The sequence below is a fragment of the Halichoerus grypus genome, chromosome 8 (genome assembly GCF_964656455.1).
Source record: "Halichoerus grypus chromosome 8, mHalGry1.hap1.1, whole genome shotgun sequence".
Classification (NCBI taxonomy): domain Eukaryota; kingdom Metazoa; phylum Chordata; class Mammalia; order Carnivora; family Phocidae; genus Halichoerus; species Halichoerus grypus.
The window spans coordinates 138,319,363-138,338,449 of NC_135719.1; the positions used below are offsets into that span (position 1 = coordinate 138,319,363).

At 44.6% G+C, this 19,087-nt stretch overlaps 1 protein-coding gene and 1 pseudogene across 1 annotated transcript in view; both read left to right on the forward strand.

Annotated features, from left to right (window-relative positions):
• The first annotated feature begins 2,293 nt into the window (after window positions 1-2,293).
• On the forward strand, window positions 2,294-3,911 carry LOC118518021 (calcyclin-binding protein pseudogene; annotated as a pseudogene).
• A 6,682-nt stretch (window positions 3,912-10,593) lies between these two features.
• The window catches only part of KCNK13 (potassium two pore domain channel subfamily K member 13), a 99,833-nt gene continuing 91,339 nt past the window's right edge, over window positions 10,594-19,087 (forward strand). Inside the window, exon 1 of the mRNA XM_036064444.2 lies at window positions 10,594-10,933. Coding sequence (XP_035920337.1) covers window positions 10,594-10,933 — 340 coding nt within the window. The remainder of the gene's footprint in view (window positions 10,934-19,087) is intronic.

Below are 19,087 nucleotides of genomic sequence, written 5' to 3' on the forward strand. Positions count from 1 at the left end.
GGGCCAAATAGCCCCAGTTGAACCAACTCTTTCACAAATAGAAAATATAAACTTGGAGAAAAGTCTTTAAAAACCAGCTACTGAAAGTGACTGAAAGCTGCAGAAATGAAGGAGAGTTGACACTGGAAGAAAGCCACCACACTAGGTGAGTTTCCTGGTTTTGTTTGTTTAACCACTTTGGGCCTGAGGTCAGCGGCACCATAAAACCTCCAGGGGAAATCTATAGTCTTGCTGGCTAGAAGATCCAGAGGACAGGGTTTGGAGCAAACACAGTCTGAGCATGAGGAAGGAAAGAACAGAAAAGAGAGAACCAGAGAGAGGATTACCAGATTCTGTATATAAATTCTGCCCAAATCTCTGGCTGATCTCTGAGCTGTTCATGCACAGCCAAGGCCAAAATAACTGAACTAAAATTTAAGCTACTTCCCACTGCAGGGGAGACACTTTGCAGTTGAGTGCAGCCAAGTTAACTGCCTGTTTAAAAATAATAATTTAAAAAATAATTATTTTTCAGAGGAAAAGAACAGAATTCAGAGTTTCTACAACACATCATAAATTATATATCAGTTACAATGCTTAGGGTATAATCCAAAATTACTCAATATACAAATAAAGAGAAAGACATGGCTTATTCTCAAAAGACAAGCAAAGGAGACCAAAAGAATCTCCAAAGATTTTAAAAACAGCTAATAAAATTGTGTTCAAGAGTGTAAAAAAAAAAAAAATCTTATATTGAGATAGCAAATCTCAGCAGGGCAGTAGGAATTCTTTTGAAAGAACTGAGTGGAAATTTTAGAACTGAAAAATACGATACCGACGGGGGCAGTTTTTCCCCCTCTGTGTGCCTCCTATCCTCTCACATGACCACCACACTCAAAACATTTCTGGTCACCAGATGTGTGGGGGTGTTTTCCCTGCCAAGCAATTCTGAGACACGCTGGGGGTCCTACAATTTAAATTCACACAACCTGGAGATAGTGTCAGATCCCACAGGTAAAGGGCTCAGTCCCACAAGACTGTCTCCACCCCACCCCCCCCACCCCCCAGTGCCAGTTACAAGTCCAGGTTGTCACCTGTGCTTCTGACCCATTTGCTATAAATCAGAGGTTCCCATTACCCCTCCTCAGGTTTGATTAATTTGTTAGAGCAGCTCACAGAGCTCAGGAGAACACTACCAGTTTGTTAAAGGATGATCAAGGGTACAGATTAACGGCCACGTGAAGAGAGATATAGGGGGAAGTCTGGGAGGGTCCTGAGCACAGGAGCATGTATCCCCATGGAGTCTGAGTGCATAACCCTTCCAGTGTGGATGGGCTCACCAACCTGGAAGCTCCCCAAACCCTGTACTATTGGGGTTTTATGGAGGCTTCCTCACAGAGGCATGATCAATCATAAATTCCATTTCTAGCCCCTTCCCCTCTCTGGAAAATGGGGAGAGGGAGCTGAAAATTCCAAGTTTCTAATCATGGTTTGGTCTTTCTGGTGACCAGCCCCAATCCAGGAACCAAGCCCCCCCCCACCCCCAGAGTCACCCCATTAGAATATAAGATGTTCCTAGTACTGTTACCACTTAGGAATTTACAAGGGTTTCAGGAGCTCTGTGTCAGGAACTGGGGGCATGAACCAATAGGTGTATTTTCTATTATCTCACAATCTGAAATTAGAGGCTTCGGTAGATGGGCTTAGTAGCAGAATGGAAAGGACAGAGGAGTCAGGGAACTTGAAGATAGGTAGATAGAAATTATCCAATCTGAAGAACAAACAGAAAACACTGAAAAGTGGGAATGGGGTGGGAATTAGGGATTTGTGGGATAGTATCTCAAGGTCTAAGTTCTATGCGATTGGAATGCTAGGAGATGAGTAAGTATGGGGCAGAGAAAATATTTAAAGAAATAATGGCTAAATATTTGGTGAGACATAAATTTACAGATTCAAGAAGCTCAGTGAATAAGCAACAGGGTAACACAAAACTCCACTGGGTGCCTCCTAGTCAAACTCATGATGACCACGCTTAAGACAAAATCTTGAAAGCAGCTAGAAGGAACAGGAACAGTAATTTGAATGACTGCTGACCTCTCATCAGAAACACGAGGCCAGAAGACAGCACAAAATGTCTTTCACATGCAGAAAGAAAGGTCATCTCAGAAATCTATATCTGGGGGCGCCTGGGTGGCTCAGTCGTTAAGTGTCTGCCTTCAGCTCAGGTCATGATCCCAAGGTTCTGGGATCGAGCTCCGCATCGGGCTCCCTGCTCTGCGGGAAGCCTGCTTTCCCTCTCCCACTCCCCCTGCTTGTGTTCCCTCTCACGCTGTGTCTCTCTCTGTCAAATAAATAATAAAATCTTAAAAAAAAAAAAAAGCAGTCAAAACTTGCTTTAAAAAAAAAAGAAATCTATATCTGGTGGAAACATCCTTCAAGAAGGAAGACAAAATAACCACATTATCAGATAAAAGAAAATGAAGAGAATTTACAGACGTGCACTGCAAGAAATGCTAAAGGACATTCTTCAGGCTGGAGGAAGAACATACCAGAGAGAAGCTCAAATATTCAGGAAGGAAAGAAAGCGACCAGAAAGAGCAAATATCTGCAAATATAGAAGCCTTTCTCCTAAGAAATTTAGATTATAGAGGTGGGCCAGGTCTTGCACCTGGTGGGTGTTGGCGCAGGCTGCGGGAGCAGTGACTGGAGCGGGTGGGGTCTGTGCCCACCTGGGTGAGCTACTCACTTGGTGCACGGTTTCCTGTTCTCTCCCCTGCCTGGCTGCAGCTGGGGCCTTGCCTGACTCAGCCCAACCACAGCTTCAGGTTTGGACGAGGCTCCCTCAGCTCCTGCTATGCCAGCCTGAGGACAGGAAGCTTCTTTAAATCAATGCTGACTGCAGAAACCCAGGGTCACTCCACTGTAGAGGGCAGTTGGAAGCTATAGAAAGATCTGGAAGAGGTGAAGGTGCTGCTGAAACAGCCAGCTGAAAAATCCAAGAATGAGACAGAAATCAAGAACATGATGCGGCGGAAATCACAGAGAAAAGCAGAACTTGACGATGAAAAGCTGCTGCTGTGGTTGCTCCCATCAGAACAGGATATAAGGTAAAAATTGGTAATTACAAATGGGATCAGTCAGATAAGGTAAAGTAGATTTTCACAAACTTAACTAGAGCTCATCAACTCCTGAGAATGTGCAGGTGCATTTCACAGAGAGGTCATTTGATCTTTTGGTAAAGAATATAAATGAGAAGAGTTACTCCCATGATTGTGAACAATCTCTTGAAACCCATCTCTGTGGAAGGCAGTTCAAAAAGAAGTCAAACAGACACAGTTCTTATCTTATGTAGAAAGAAAGCAGAAAACACACAGTGGGACTACTTGACTCAGGTTGAAAAAGAATGAGAAGAGAAAGAAAAGCCCTCTTACAACACTGAAACAGATCCTAGTGAGGGATTGATGAATGTTCTAAAGAAAATTTACAAAGATGGAGATGATGATATGACGCAAACCATTAATAAAGCCTGGGTGGAATCAAGAGAGAAGCCAAAGGAGATACAGAATTATTTCAGACTTTAAAGTCATTTTGGGAACTGTGATGTGGACAAATTGATGTTTCCAGTAAGGAAATGTTGGTGAGCTGCACAGAGAAGTTTGACAGATAACTACTTACACAGCCTTCTTCTAATTAAAGGCAATGAATTCTCCTATTTCCTACTGGAGGATTCATTAAACACTTCCTCCAAAGATGGTTTCCTTGGTAATCTAGGCATTTTGTTCAAGAAAGATAATATACATTCTTGTGTGAAATGTGAAAAAGCAAGTCTTGTCTAATGATAATGCCACATTGTGTGGGTATTTTTTGTTCAGCTAAGAGGTAGAAAACAAAAGTAATTAGTTCCTAAGTTCCAACCAATGTAATAAGTAAAAATAAAACCTGAATTTGTACATTAAAACATATATTGCCATTTAAACAATAAAAAATTGTATTGTTGGGTTTTAGCATATGGGAATGTGATTTGAATGACAACCATAGTCGATGTGGGGAAGAAGATGGGAAATGAACCCATATAGTTGCAAGGTTTCTATATTTTACACCAAGTCATACAATAGTAGCTCTTAGAGGGCTGTGAAAAGCTAATCCTTAGCGTAAACACTTAAAAAATGCCAAGAGATACTCAGATCTGTACCTCTGAAACAAATAATGCAATATATGTTAAGAAAGAAAAAAAGAAGAAGAAGAATGTAGCAGGAGGGGAAGAATGAAGGGGGGGAAATCGGAGGAGGAGAAGAACCATGAGAGACGATGGACTCTGAAAAACAAACTGAGGGTTCTAGAGGGGAGGGGGGTGGGAGGATGGGTTAGCCTGGTGATGGGTATTGAGGAGGGCACGTTCTGCATGGAGCACTGGGTGTTATGCACAAACAATGAATCATGGAACACTATATCTAAAACTAATGATGTAATGTAGGGGGATTAACATAACAATAAAAAAATTTTAAAAAAATGCCAAGAGATAGAGCTAAAAAGTCAATAGATAACATGGAATTCTAAAAAATATTCAGTTAATCCAAAAGAAGATGGGAAAGGAGGATCAGAAACCAGTGGGGACAAACAAAACAAATAGTAATATGCTAGACTTGAATCCAGTCCCCTAAATCACTACATTAAATATAAAGGGTCTCAACCTATATTTTCTAAGATGATAGCCACTAGCCACATGTGATATTTCAACTTAAATTATTAACATTAAATTACAAATTTAGTTCCTCAGTGGCACTCAAGAGCTCAATAGTCATATTAGACTACTATATTGAACAGCACAAATATTTACAAAATATTTCCATCATTGCAGAAGTTCTTTTGAATAGCGTTGATCTGATCAATCCAGTTAAAATGTGCAGATTGTCAGACCTGACCAAAAATCAAACCAAACCACCCAACCAACTTTCAACTGTATGCTGTCCACAACTAATCCACTTTAAATACGTAAAGACACAGGCTAAAAGTAAATGGAAAAGATACATGCAAATGTTAAGTACAAAAAGCCTGTGGTGACTAGATTAATATCAGATAAAGTAAACTTTAATGTAAAGGGTATTACCAGAGATAAAGACATTTCATAAAAATAAAAGGGTTACTACATTGGGAAGATGTGATAATCATAAATGCTTGAACTTAATAACAGAGCTTCAAAGTATATGAAACAAAAATTGACATAATTAAAGAAATAGACAATTCCATAATCATCGTTTGTGATTTTTTTAAAGAAGATTTTTTATTTATCCATTTGAGAGAGAGAGAGCACGAGAAGAGGGGAGGGGCAGAGGGACAAGCAGACCCCTTGCTGAGCAGGGAGCTGGATGTGGGGCTCCATCCCAGGACCCTGAGATCATGACCTGAGCTGGAGTCAAAGGCTTAACCAACTGAGCCGCCCAGGTACCTCATGGTTGGTGATTTTAACACTCTTCTCTCACCAATCAATAGAATAACTAGAACAAACATCAGTAAAGACAGAAGATTTGAAAAACACTGTCAAGTACCTTGACCTAATTGACATATATAGAGTCTACACTTTACCCAACAACTGCAGAATACATATTCAAGTGCATATGGTATGTTCACAAAGATAGATCCTATGCTGGACCATAAAATAAGTCTCAAATTTAGAAAGATTGAAACACGTTGAATACGGTTCTCTGACCACAGTGAAAATGTTAGAAATAAATGATTTGTCTTAAAAAACCAGATATTTGGAAATTAAGCAACACACTTCTAAATAATTCATGGGTCAAAGAAGAAAAAATTAGAAAATATTTTGAAAATTATATGAAAATATAACATACGGAAATTTTTAGGATGCAGCTAGCACAGGGAAAACAGGGAAATATAGCTTTAAAATGCTAACATTAGAAAAGAGGAAAGGTCTAAAATCAGTGACTTAAGTGCCCACATAAGAAGCTAGGGAAAAGAAGCAAAGCAAACCTGAAACAAGTAGAAGAGTGAAAATAAGAGTAGGAACCCCAAGTAGAATTTATCCCAGAAATGCAAAGTTGGCTTAACATTAGAAAAGCAATTAATGAAGTTCAATACATTAACAGAATAAAGGAGAAGACTATAAGATCATTGCAGAAGATGCAGAGAAAGCATTTGGCAAAATTCAGCACTCATTTATGATTTAAAAAAGTAACTCTCAGAGAACTAGAAATAAAAGAAACTTAACCTGATAGAGTATTTATGAAAAACCCACAGTTAATATATTTAACAGTGAAAAACTGGAGGCCTTTCCTTAAGATCACGAACAAGACAAAGATATCTGCTTCCACCTCTTCTATCCACCATTATATGAGGTCCTAACCATTGCAGTAAGAAAAGAAAAATAAATAGATGTCAGGAAGAAGTAAAACTGTTTCAAATGGCATGATTATACAGAAAATCCTAAAGGAATTAACTACTACAAGTGAATTTACTAAGGTTGCAGGAACCAAATTAGTTCATAAAACTTTATATACTACAGCAGACAGTTGGAAAATGAAATCTTGAGATTTCATTTACAATAGCATCAAAACACCTAAAATACAATGAATTTACAAAAGATGTGCAAGACTTCTACGTGAAAACTTGTAAGACTGAAATGAATGGAGGAATAAACCTCATTCATGAATTAAGAGGTCAGTACTCCCCAGAATAGTTTCAACACAATTCTAATGAAGATCCCATCCAAGACTTTTTCTGATGAAATTAACAACCTGATTCTATAATTTTTATGAAAACGTAAAGGTCTTATAATACCCAAAGAAAATCTTGATAAAGAAGAGCACAATTGGAGGGCTCACAGTTCCTGATTTCATGACCTATTATAAAGCTACAAGTAATCAAGGTACTGTGGAATTAGCATAAACCTGAGCAAGATTCAGGTTCCTGAAATAAATTCATTCTTGTTTTTTTAGCAAATGGCACTGGAATAACTGGATATCCACATAGATTGAATGGTCTTACCTCACGCCATACAGAAACAAACTTAAAATGGATCATAACCCAAATACAAAAGCTAAACTATAAAATTTAGAGAAAAAAACCCCATGAAACCTAAGCAACCTTGGGGGAAGTAAATGATTTCTTAATATAAAAAGAGCACCAAACATAAAGGAAATGACTGACAAATTGGACTTTACCAAAATTAAAAACATGGCATCAGAAAAACTCATTAAGAAAATAAATAGGCAAGCCAGAGACTGATAGAAAATATTTGCAAGATAGGTATCTGAGAAAGGACTGATCTCCTAGATACATAAAAAGAATCCCTACACCTCAATAATAAAAAAGAGAAATCAATTTTTAAACAGATACTCGATAACTTATATTTCAAGAGGTAATTTCAACATTAATATTCAACAAATTTACAAAGGCAGATATACAAATGGCCATAGCACATTAAGAAAGCAGGGAAATGCAAATTAAACCACAATCAGATAGCACTGCACACCCACCAGTATGTTCAAAATCATACCGGGTGTCTGGGTGGCTCAGTTGGTTAAGCGTCTGCCTTCAGCTCAGGTCATGATCTCAGGGATAGAGCCCTGAGTCGGGCTCCCTGCTCAGTGGAGAGTATGCTTCTTCTCCCTCTCCCTCTGCTCCTCGCCCCTGCTCATTCTCTCTCTCAAATAAATAATCTTTTAAAAATTAAAAATAAAATCACAATGACTAATACTGCCAAATGTTTACAATGTTATGGAACTATTGTCCATTGTTGGTTGGTACAGCTACTCTGGAAAAATGTTAAGCAGTTTCATATAAAACTAAATACATACTCCTTTCCTAGGTATTTACCTGAGATATGAAAAGAGATCCACAAAAATTTGTACAATAATATTCCTAACAGTTTTATGATAGCCAAAAAATTCTAACAGCCCTGGTTTCTATCAATAGGAGAATGAATATTCAAACAATTAAAAATTAGCAATAAAGGAGCACCTGGGTGGCTCAGTTGGTTAAGTGACTGCCTTCAGCTCAGATCATGATCCTGGAGTCCCAGGATCAAGTCCAGCATCGGGCTCCTTGCTCTGCAGGGAGTCTGCTTCTCCCTCTGACCCTCTCCCCTCTCATGCTCTCTCTCTCTCTTTCTCAAATAAATAAATAAAATCTTTTTTAAAAATCAGCAATAAAAAGGAATAAATGACCAAGACATAGATCATGGATAGATCTCAAAAAAATGCTTTACACAAAAGTATAGAGTGGTAGAATTCCATTTACATGAAGATCTAGAACAAACAAAACCAAGTTATATGAAGACAAAACCAGTCGGTGGTAGGGAAAAAAATCAGAACAGTAATTTCCTCTGGAGGAATGTGGGTGGGGATTTGCTGACAAAGCTTTGAGCTTTGACCTGCTGGTGATGTTTGATTGATAGGAAGGGGTTTAATTTGCACAGGTATATGCCTTTGTCAGAACTCATCTAATAGCACACTTAAGATTTGTGCATTTCACTTTAAGTTTTACCCCAAAAGAAAAAAAATCTGTAAATATTGGACTCTCGTTAATGATATATAGGGAAAAGTATTGGGGACGTACTTTGAAATGCACCCAAATAAGATAAGTTGAGGGATGGAAAGAGGAATGGATAAATATGTAATAAAGCAAAGTATAGTATAATGTTCATTGTAGAATCTAGGTGGTGAGTATATAAAATTCTTTCAACTTTGTTTGAAATTTTTCATAATAAAATGGGGGAGGGGAGTAATTGCTGGACTTACCCTCGTTGTATACACGTCTCCATATGCACTACCACCTAAAGCTCTTGCCCCCAATAAATTAGATAAAACAGGGGCATTCAGGAGTAGATAACGGAGCTGAGGGGATGGCAGATGTATTGGAATCCAGAGCTCTGTGTTTCTTTATGCTCTGCTCCTGGCGAGTATAAGTGGGTGGTGGGTGGGCTCTGAGCCTGGGACTACTCTCTCGGAAGGCGGGGAACTTCTACTTAGTTTGAAGATGCCCACGCGTCCATTCCTCTATCCGTATTCACTCCCACATGCCAGGGGCTGGTGATTCCGGAGGGGCAGTGTGCGGCTGGGTACACAGGTGGGGGCGACATGTGTCTGGAGGAGACGGAGCGCCCTCTTCTGGCCCAGGGGGGGGCCCACTCAAGCCCGCTAAGTATTCAACCTGCCTCTACAGCACCCACTTCCCCGTGATCTGAGCCCCCGGGTGGGCCCGCCGAGAGACAGCATCTGCAGGCGGAGAACAGCGCTGGGAGCGGCGCAGCGCGGCCGGCAGGCTGGGAACCGGGTGGAGTCGCTGCCGTTGGCAGCCTCTTGGCTCCACCTGTTGCAGCTTCGGAGCTCTCGAGCCAGGCAGGGCAGAGCCCTGGGAGATCTGCTCCCAGCGCCGTTCTGCAGAGCGGGGCCGCGGCGAGGAGGGGACCTGGGGACAGTCCTGACAGAGCGGCGCGTAAGGGGCTGTCCCTGGGAGGTCAGAGTCGAGCTCAGAGGCTGCGCCAGCGCCCCCTGAAAGGCGAGGTCTTGGGGAGGGAGCCCCTGGCCATTTGCTGGGGAGCCTGGCCGCTGTTCTGCACGGGGTGGGGGGAAAGCACTCTGCGCTGTGTCCTGGCAGCGCAAAATCTCTGGAGCACACTGAGGCGGCCAAGCCCGGAGGGAGGAGATGGAACTCTCCAGCCCGCGGTCCTCGGCCACCTCTCCGGGAGCTGGGGCTGGCTAGGGACGCGCGCGTCGGAAGACGCCCCCGCGCTGGACCCAGAGGCCAAGGGCTCTCTGGTCGGGGCAAGGCAAGGGAGGCTGCCTGGGGGAGATGCCCCTAACTCCCTTAGGCCCCTCATTCCATCCGCCCTTTCTGGTCTCCTCCTCCAGCCGGCCTCGGCGCAGCGCAGGGGCCGGGCGCGAAGTAGGAACCCGTGGACTCCGCTCCGCGCAGTCCCTCGGGGTGCGCGCCCCCCGGGACCTGCTCCAGCCTCTACACCCCGGCAGCCGGGTGGGTAACCCCAGAGGCCTGAGGCTCCGCGCGACTGGCACGCAGCACCACGGATCCATCTGGGGAGGCCCCACCTGCGCCAGGACACCGACACCCCGCGTCCTAGCCGTCGGCGGCTGGAGAAGCGATGGTCAAAGGGACTGAGCCCGCCGGGCTCCTCTAACCCGCCAGCGTCCGAGGCCGGAAGACCTTTGCTTCGGGGGAAATTCAAGTCCGCCCCAATTTGCGCTGAGGACGCGCCACGCCCCCTCCCCAATCTGAGCAGAGCAGGGAGGGCACCGGGGTGGAAACAGCGCCCGCGCCCTCGTGCCAACAAGCAGCGGACCCTGCTCCCGGGCACTCGGACCTTGAGCTTTTAGGAGAACTCAAGGCGGGTGGGGACGGCGGCTTCAAAGCGGATTTGAAACCAGGAGTCGAGGCAGACGTGGGGAGCTGGCGCCGCGGGAGCGGTCGAGGCGGCGGCCTGGGGAGCCGTGCGGCCTGGGGGAGCGACCAGCGGTCATGGGCGAGCCGGCCGTCGGGCGTCCGGGGGCGGGTTGGGCGGCGACCCCCCGGGGGGGCCTGGGCGAGAGTCGGCCGGTGGCCCCGGCCCTCCAGCGCGGGGTTGCCCCCGGGGACCCGGCCATGGCCGGCCGGGGTTGCGGCTGCAGCTGCGGCCCGTGCTACCTGAACGAGGACAACGCGCGCTTCCTGCTGCTCGCCGCGCTCATCGTGCTCTACCTGCTGGGCGGCGCCGCGGTCTTCTCGGCGCTGGAGCTGGCGCACGAGCGTCAGGCCAAGCAGCGCTGGGAGGAGCGCCTGGCCAACTTCAGCCGCCGCCACAACCTGAGCCGCGACGAGCTGCGCGACTTCCTTCGCCACTACGAGGAGGCCACCGAGGCCGGCATCCGCGTGGACAGCGCCCGGCCGCGCTGGGACTTCACCGGCGCCTTCTATTTCGTGGGCACAGTCGTGTCCACCATAGGTAAGTGGGCGTCGCTGGTGGGCGAAGGGTCGGCCGCTTCTCAGCCTTGCGTTCCTCCACCTCCGCGCTCAGCCGGGCCGCACAGAGGTGAGCTGTTGCCTCGTCCACAGGTGGTACTGCCTCCCAGCTTTTCTAAACGCGGCCCCGGAGCAGCTGCCCGGTCAGCCCCTGGGAGCTCGTTCTAAATGCCGACTCCGCCTCGCCCTGCCCTCCTGAGTCAGGGCCGGCTCGTTAACACGGCGCTCAGGGGATTTGAATGAGCCTTCGAGTGCTCTGGAGGATTTTCAATCTAGGTAAGGAGACAGAGCTTGAGTTCCTGAAACTTTAGGGGAGAAAGCTTACAAATCAGAACAGGGACCTACGAAGATTTATTGACCTAACGCCATGCGGGAGGCAATGGTTAGAGGGGGAATTTTAAGACTGTCCATGACTTCAGACTTACAGAGAGAAAAATCAGATTGAATACCAAATTGGAAGTAAGGAGGCAAAAGTGCTAATGAGGATGGAAATAGTTTCCTACCAGGAAGAAAGGGGAGTGACCTTTGGGTTGAGCCAGGTAGTGTTAGGTGTGGTTTGGGGACTAAAGTGTTTTGTGCTCTAGAGGAGAATTTCATTTGAGGGGGCCCCGCGAGCTACCTGGTCTAGATGGAGTAGTAGAGGGAAGGCCAGGAAGGTCTCCGGGCTCAGGGCATGAAGGGCAACCTTTACCACCAAACTAAGGAGCTAGAACTTATCTAGAGACAATTGGGAGCCATTGAGAGTTTTTGAGCAAGGGTGTGACAGCACAGTTATGGTGGGTTATACCTTTATTTGTAGCAGAAGGAAAACGTTGGGAGTCTTTGTACTAGACCTCTAAAGACTGTTCCTCTTTGAAGCATAATCAAGTGAGAAGGGGGTTGGGGACGAGGCTGTAGAAATTCTGAGGGAAGGAGAGAGCTGAAGCGGAGGGGGGGTTTTGAAAGACGACCCAGAAAGAGAGTAGCTGCCAGGTGCCAGGGCCCAGGAACTGCAACAGGGCCCTCAGGGCGCAACGGGTGCTCTCAGCCCCGACCCCTGTGCTTGGGAGGAGAGCTTGTCAGTGAGGCAGGGTGACAAGGCAAACTTGCTTGAAGCTCCCACGCATGGCTGTCTTAGGTTGACATTCTGCCAGGAGAATGATTAGTCCAGAAAGATTTCCCAAGGTTAGTCTAGAAGCCCAGGGCTTCAGCTGGTGAGTAGGAGGCATGGCAGGGAGGACTGGCATGGTTAGGGACACACGGGCTCTCACCACCCCCACCCCATTCCATACCCTGTCCCTGCCCATCAGCCGGCCGTTATGACACCACAGTTACCGGGGCCGCAAGAAAAGCTCTCTTGGGATTTCCTAGGATGATTAGGACGCGAGGCCCTGAGGGGGACAGAGAGGGAATAATGCCCATCACGGTTCTCTCTCCCAGCCCACAATCTCTGCTGGGCTGTCTTAGCAGAATTCCCTAAATCCCCCGCTGTGTCAACTCCTTTGTCTCTGAAGACCGTTCCAGAATTTCTGTGTAGGGAGGACTTGGGGTAGACAGCCTGATTGAGAAGTGTCGCTGTGGAGCTGACCTCGACTCTGTGTCTGCATCGCGAGTAGTGTTTTTATTCAGACTGATGATCCATTTGGAGGTGGTCTTGGTGGGAGATTTGGGGAGCTAAATCCGCTCCCCCACCACAAGCCACCCCTTGGTCCTCCCTGTGGACATGGAGGTAGGAAAGAGCAGCTTGTGTGTATTGACTGGTGAACATTGGTGCCTTAGGAACGGAGAATGTCTCGGATGGGCGGGCAGGTAGGAACAGGGGCTTTTGAGGCACACATGTAATAATGTGGCCTGTTGGAAAGGAAGGAATCCTGGACTGAGAGTCTGGAGTTGGAGCTATTGGTCCTGTCTCCGTAGCTTGGGCAAGTTTCTTAACCATGCTGAGCCCCATCCTTCTCACCTGAGATGTCCACAAAGCGGCCACCTTGGCCTTGGCATGTGTTTGCTGTTCAGTAAATATTCTGTCTCCTGCTCACTCCCTCCCCCTAAGCCTGCTCCTCTTGCAGGATTCTCGAGGGCTGATGAGCTCATGGAAGTGAATGTTCTTTACAAAGTACAAAGCACAGGCTTATTTTTACTTTCTCAATTCTAACATTTCCTTTTAAATTGTTTCATTAATTGCTGTTGTAATTACGGCACTCACTCCCCTTTATTAGGGTACGTATTAGGCACATACTGTGATTATTATGTGAATGTGATGCAGCTAATTACCGCATTACATTTACACTTAATTTCCATCAACAGAACTCCATGAGGTAGGTATGATTATCCTCATTTTATAGACAAGGGAGCTAAGGCTTCATGTTCTTTGCAAAATAATGTATAAAGAAGAAAAAAGGTTAAGCCATCTGCAGTGACATCACCCCCAATTTAATCATTGTTAACATTCTGGTGCATTTCTTTCTATTCTTTTTTTTTTTCTATGCATACACATAAGTACATACATATTTTTTAAAATTGGGATCATATTCAATAAGCCTTTCATCTTGTATTTTAGGTGTAACAATTACATGATGTTTTTCATCTAAAATAGTTCCACTATGCTTTATTCTGCAAAGACTTTGAAGTAACAGACAACAAGAAGGCATATGGTAAAACAATGAAAAACATGTAAATAAAACTTGAGAACCAGGAAAAAGAAGAACAGAAATATGGAAAGCAAATGGATCGAGGAAGTTGCTAGAGATGAGCTTTGTCTTAGTTTAGTTTCCCTCAGAAGCAGACACTGAGCCAAGAATTTGAGTTGATTGGCAGGTGCAAGGGATACAGGCAAGGGAAGGAGGAAGTGATACAGAAAGGGAAGTCCGTCACCATAGGGTCTGCTATTCGGCAGGAACTGTAGTGGAAAACTGGTACTTACTCCCAAGTGGAAGCTTGAATCAATGCAAAAAGCTCATGACCCAGAATTATCCTAGGTAAGGGGCCTGGGGTATTTATACACCCACACCTGTCAGCAGCTGGTTCAAAGCTGCTTGGAGAGCAGGGGAAGCACAAGGATAATTCCCAGGTACAGATTTCTCCTGCCATCCAAAAGTAGAGTGTTTCTGTGGAACCTTTTGTAAACTGAAATGGCACGAAAGGATGAAGCAAGTGCCATTTCCTAAAAGTGAAAATCCTCAGATTTCTTTCGGTTAGCAATTACACGTAATACTAACCTAGGTCTCTCATAAAAGCAAAGTGGCATAAAGCAAATTCGAAGATAATGGGGGAAACCTGTACTTCTGGCCGGATTTTTTTTGTTTTTCATGGACAGCCCAAGGGCAGTCCTCTGACAAAGATATAGGCACTGGCCATCTGAAGTCAGGCCAGTGTGCCCAGAAATGGTAAAGGGGATCCCAAAAGGTGTAGGTGGGGCATCAACAAGGACTATTCAAGCTTGAAATTTGGTTGCAAGCCCCACGGCCGAGTCAGGACCCATACTGGAATCCTTATTATCAGTAGGAAGCATCAACCTTATCCCAGGACCTAATCCTCAAAAGAGTTTCCCCTTGGGATTTTGTATGGGAAGGATTGCATAGGATAGTGGGTGAGGTTCACAAACAACATTTTCCTGAAAATGTAATTGAGGATTTCATGCACCTGTTGTCTGAGATCTTTGATTTAAAAGTCAGAGCAGAGGGGCGCCTGGGTGGCTCAATTGTTTGAGTGTCTGCCTTCAGCTTGGGTCGTGATCCTGGAGTCCTGGGATCGGGTCCCTCTGCGGGGGAGCCTGCTTCTCCCTCTGCCTGCCGATCCCCCTGCTTTCTCTCTCTCTCTCTCTCTCTCTCTGTCAAATAAATGAATAAAATCTTTAAAAAAAAAAAAAGTCAGAGCAGAACTAAATTCTACCCCAAAACTAATAATACACTATATGTGAACTAACTTGAATTTAAATAAAATTTTAAAGAATAGAAAGAGCAGAATGAAAAACAGTTTGGCAGTTTCTCAAAAGGCTAAACAGAGAACTAACATATGACCCAGCAATTCCACTCCTAGGGCACATATTCAAAAGAATTGAAAGCAGATGCTCAGATCTTGTGCACCCATGTTTGTTGCAGTGTTATTATAATAGCTAAAAAGTGGAAACAGCCCAAGCGTTTGTCAACAGATGGATGGATAAACACAAAGTGGTAGATACGTACAATGGAGTACTATTGAGCCACAAAAAGAACGGAATTTTGATGTATGCTACAACATGGATGGACCCTGAAAGCATTATACTTAATGAAATAAGCCAGACACAGAAGGACAAATATTATATAATTCCACTTATATGAGGTACGTAGAATAGACAAATTCTAGAGGAATGGAAGGTAGAGCAGAAGTTACCAGAGGCTTGCTGGGGGAGGAGAAGAGTTGTTTTATGGGTATGGCACTTTTGTTGGGGATAATAAAAAAAGGTTTGTGTGTGGATAGGGGTGATGATTAAACAACAATAGAGTGAATGTATTTAATGCCACTGAATTATACACTTAGGAATGGTTACAGTGGTAAATATTATGTCTCTTTTGCCACAATTTAAGAGGAGCAGAATATGAAAACACAAGTCGGGGATGCTGGTTCTGAAAGAGGCTGGTGATCAGATTGAAACAAGAATAAACTTGAAGTACTCAGAGAAGTAGATTGATAGTATATCCTGTAAATAATCTTCTATAAATATCTTTTCTCTCAAATAGGCTTTTGTTAGGAGTTTGTTTCTATATCAGCCTGTGTATTCATAACTCAGCTTCTCGCCAAAAAGGACTTGAGGTCATTTGCATATGATATGGTCAAGGTAGGCTTGGGCTTTAGGTTACCCCCAAATCTCTGTAGCTTAACACATCCCAGGGGCTTACTTCGTACTCACCCCAAGCTCACTGTGGTGTGTGTGGTGACTCCCCGGGGCGGTTGTCTCCTTTGTTGGCCCAGTGTTCAGGCTGCTTTCATCAGCTCATGCTTCCAGGACTGCCCAGGCAGGGGAGGGAAGGGCTGAAGTGTGGAGTACCAGCAATCAGTGGCCATCACCTGGAAGTGACCCAAGTCACATCCACACACATTCCATTGGCCCAACCAAGTCACATGGCCACACCCAACTTCAAGGACTTGGGGGAATCACACTGCTCCCCCGAGTCCAGAAGTGGATAAGACTCGATATTGGTGAACAGCTCAGAGGCCTACTACACATCATATGCACGGTGCACTAGAAATGGATAATAATGGATTTAAGACACTGGGGAGATGAGAAACCATGAATAGGATAGTTCAATTAAGCCACATGTTGTTTTTTTTTCAATTTCAATTATTTTTTTAAGTAGGCTCCATGCCTTGTGATCAAGACCTGAGCTGAGATCAAGAGTCAGGTGCTTAACTGACTGGGCCAGCCAGGCGCCCCTAGCCACATATTGTTCATACACAGAGGTTTATGTCAAAAGGACCTGCATAATTGCCAAAAGTGAGCCCCAGATTTGGCTCTGAGTTTCCAGTTGTCAAAATAAAGAGGCAAGGACAACCATTAAATGGCCCCTCTTATCCAGGCTGCCTGTTTGGAAAACACCCAACTTCTTCAGACTGGAATAAAATTTTTTCTACAGATTGTTATGAATGGGAGTACTTAAGACGATGAGTAATCTCCTCCCCAGCATCTGCGCCATCAATATGAAAGAGAACTGTGTGCTCTTGCATAGCATCGCATCCTTCAGTGCAAGGTGCAGTTCAGCAAAAGCCCCTCTGGAAGTGGGGCGGACATATAGCTCCCAGTGCTGTGGTCCACTAAGATCGTTTAAAATTCTCTGCTGTCAGTTCCCATGCTTCAGTGTCTACAAGAATTCACCTAAGGGGAGTATGGTGCTTGTTAAAATGTAGGGATTTGGGCCCGCCTTTCAGAGATCCTGATGCAGTAAATCTGCATTTTCAGAAACTTCCCCAGATCGCTCTGATGTAGGCAGTATAGGGAGCGCACTGAGGCGTGTCTGATGGAAGTGGGTATAGGGTTGAAGACGGTGGAGATCCTTGCTATTCAAAGAGTGGCTGATGAAGCCGTGTTATCAGCATCACCTCAGACCTTGTTAGAAATGCAGAATCTCAGGCCAACCCCAGACCAACTGAGTTAGAATCTGTTCTTTAACAAAACGCCCAGGTGAGTCATAGGCACATGAAAGGTGTTTTGTGATGTTGCTTACGAGGGCAAGGCCCCCTGTGCTCTAGAACATAGACAAACCAGTGGCCAGGCTGGAATGGAGAGGAGGGGAAATGTGCTCATCTCTTGTCTTGGTGAACCTCTCCAGCTGGTCGTTAAGTACACGAGGAACAAGTTGATTTAGCCAAGAGCAGCCCAGCCAGATGCAGGGATGCACTGGGATTGGGCTAAGAAGGGGACCGTGGCTTGTGCCGATCTGAGAGGCTCGGACAGAGAGGTGCCAAGCCCCTCCTCCATGGCGGAACGCTGAAGGTAGATTTCCAGATTTGCAGCAACAGTTGTGTTCATTTTAATTAAACAGAAGTAGTTATGCTCCACCCCCTTTTGGCCCTGGGTGTGACTTGTGTGTGGCAAGTGCGCGCAGCAGTATTCTACAAGGCTCGAAGGCTCGTGGGGCTCAGGAGCTGGGCTGACGAGTACATGATTTGGCCTGGTCAGCGTGCAAATCTGTGTGGTGCTGAACTGAATATTGTTTTTGGAATCTGTTTTTTCCTACGTGGGAACAAAGTTGAGGAAAGAGCTTATGAAATCGAATTATATCAGGTTCAAACAGAATATTGGGAGTCACCATTCTACAGTATAAAGCTATAAACTAACATCATGAACAGGCATTGAGAAAGAATAAAAACATCTCATGAGTACATTAATGATCATCACATGTTAGTGGTTCTCATACATGTGTCAGGATTTAAATCACACATTGACTAGGCACTTTATATTTTACAAAGCATTTGTGCACAAATCTTATGAGGTAGGCAGAGAAGTTATCAATCCGTTTTGCAGGTAAGGAAACTGAGGACAGAAAGCAGAGTTACCTTACTCGGGACTTACTCTGCTATAAAGTGGCAAAGTCAAGGTTAGAACCAAGTTTTGTTTTGTTTACTGTCTGATGATAAAAGAAATACATACTCATTTGAGAAGACTGGAAATATATGGGAAAGTATAAGAAAGTAGAAAACACCCATAATTCCACCATCCGACAAGAATCACTGTTAATGTTTTGGCGTATCATATTATATTGTACTTCAAGTGCTATTTCATTGAATCTAAGATGCTTTGTTATTTTATGTACCATTAAGAAAGAAAAGAATGCTGCCAATTAAATGTTGACATGCTAGCCATTGTGAGATCACCTCAATTTCCAAGATATTAAAATGTTGGGGAAAGGTACATCTTAAAGTCACAGAAATAGATCATATTTTGTATCTGATTGTTTCCCGTATAACCACTATGACATGAGCATATGTTGTAATTAGGTAAAAATGAATCTCATAATTAGAGTTTCTTTGATTTATACTAAAGTTGATTAATTTTAAATACTTATTAAATACACTTATAGTTTGGGGCACCTGTGTGGCTTAGTCAGTTAAGAGTCTGCCTTCGGGGGCGCCTGGGTGGCTCAGATGGTTAAGCGTCTGCCTTCAGCTCAGGTCATGATCCCAGGGTCCTGGGATCGAGTCCCTCATCAGGCTCCCTGCTCCTTGGGAGCCTGCTTCTCCCTCTGCCTCTCTCTCTCTCTCTGTCTCTCATGAATAAATAAATAAAATCTTTAAAAAAAAAAAAAAAGAGTCTGCCTTTGGCTCAGGTCATGGTCTCAGGGTTTTGGGATCGACGAGCCCCACATCAGGCTCCCTGCTCATTGGGGAGTCTGCTTCTCCCTCTTGCTCTGACCCTCCCCCTTCTTGTGCTCTCTCTTTCTCTCAAATAAATAATAAAATCTTAAAAAAAAAAAACCCACACACTTACAGTTCATCTTCCCTGCATCAGCTAGCTAATCCTTCCCCCATTTTGCTATCGGGAGCAAGGGGGTGTCGTGTTAATCATTGTGTATGTGTGCTTTAGATTCTAAGGATTTTGGCCCTTTGTCATGGTTGGGCCATACTTTCCATGCATTTTTGTTTTCCATTCAGCACTTATTAGATTTAGGAACGTTTTTAATTTCTG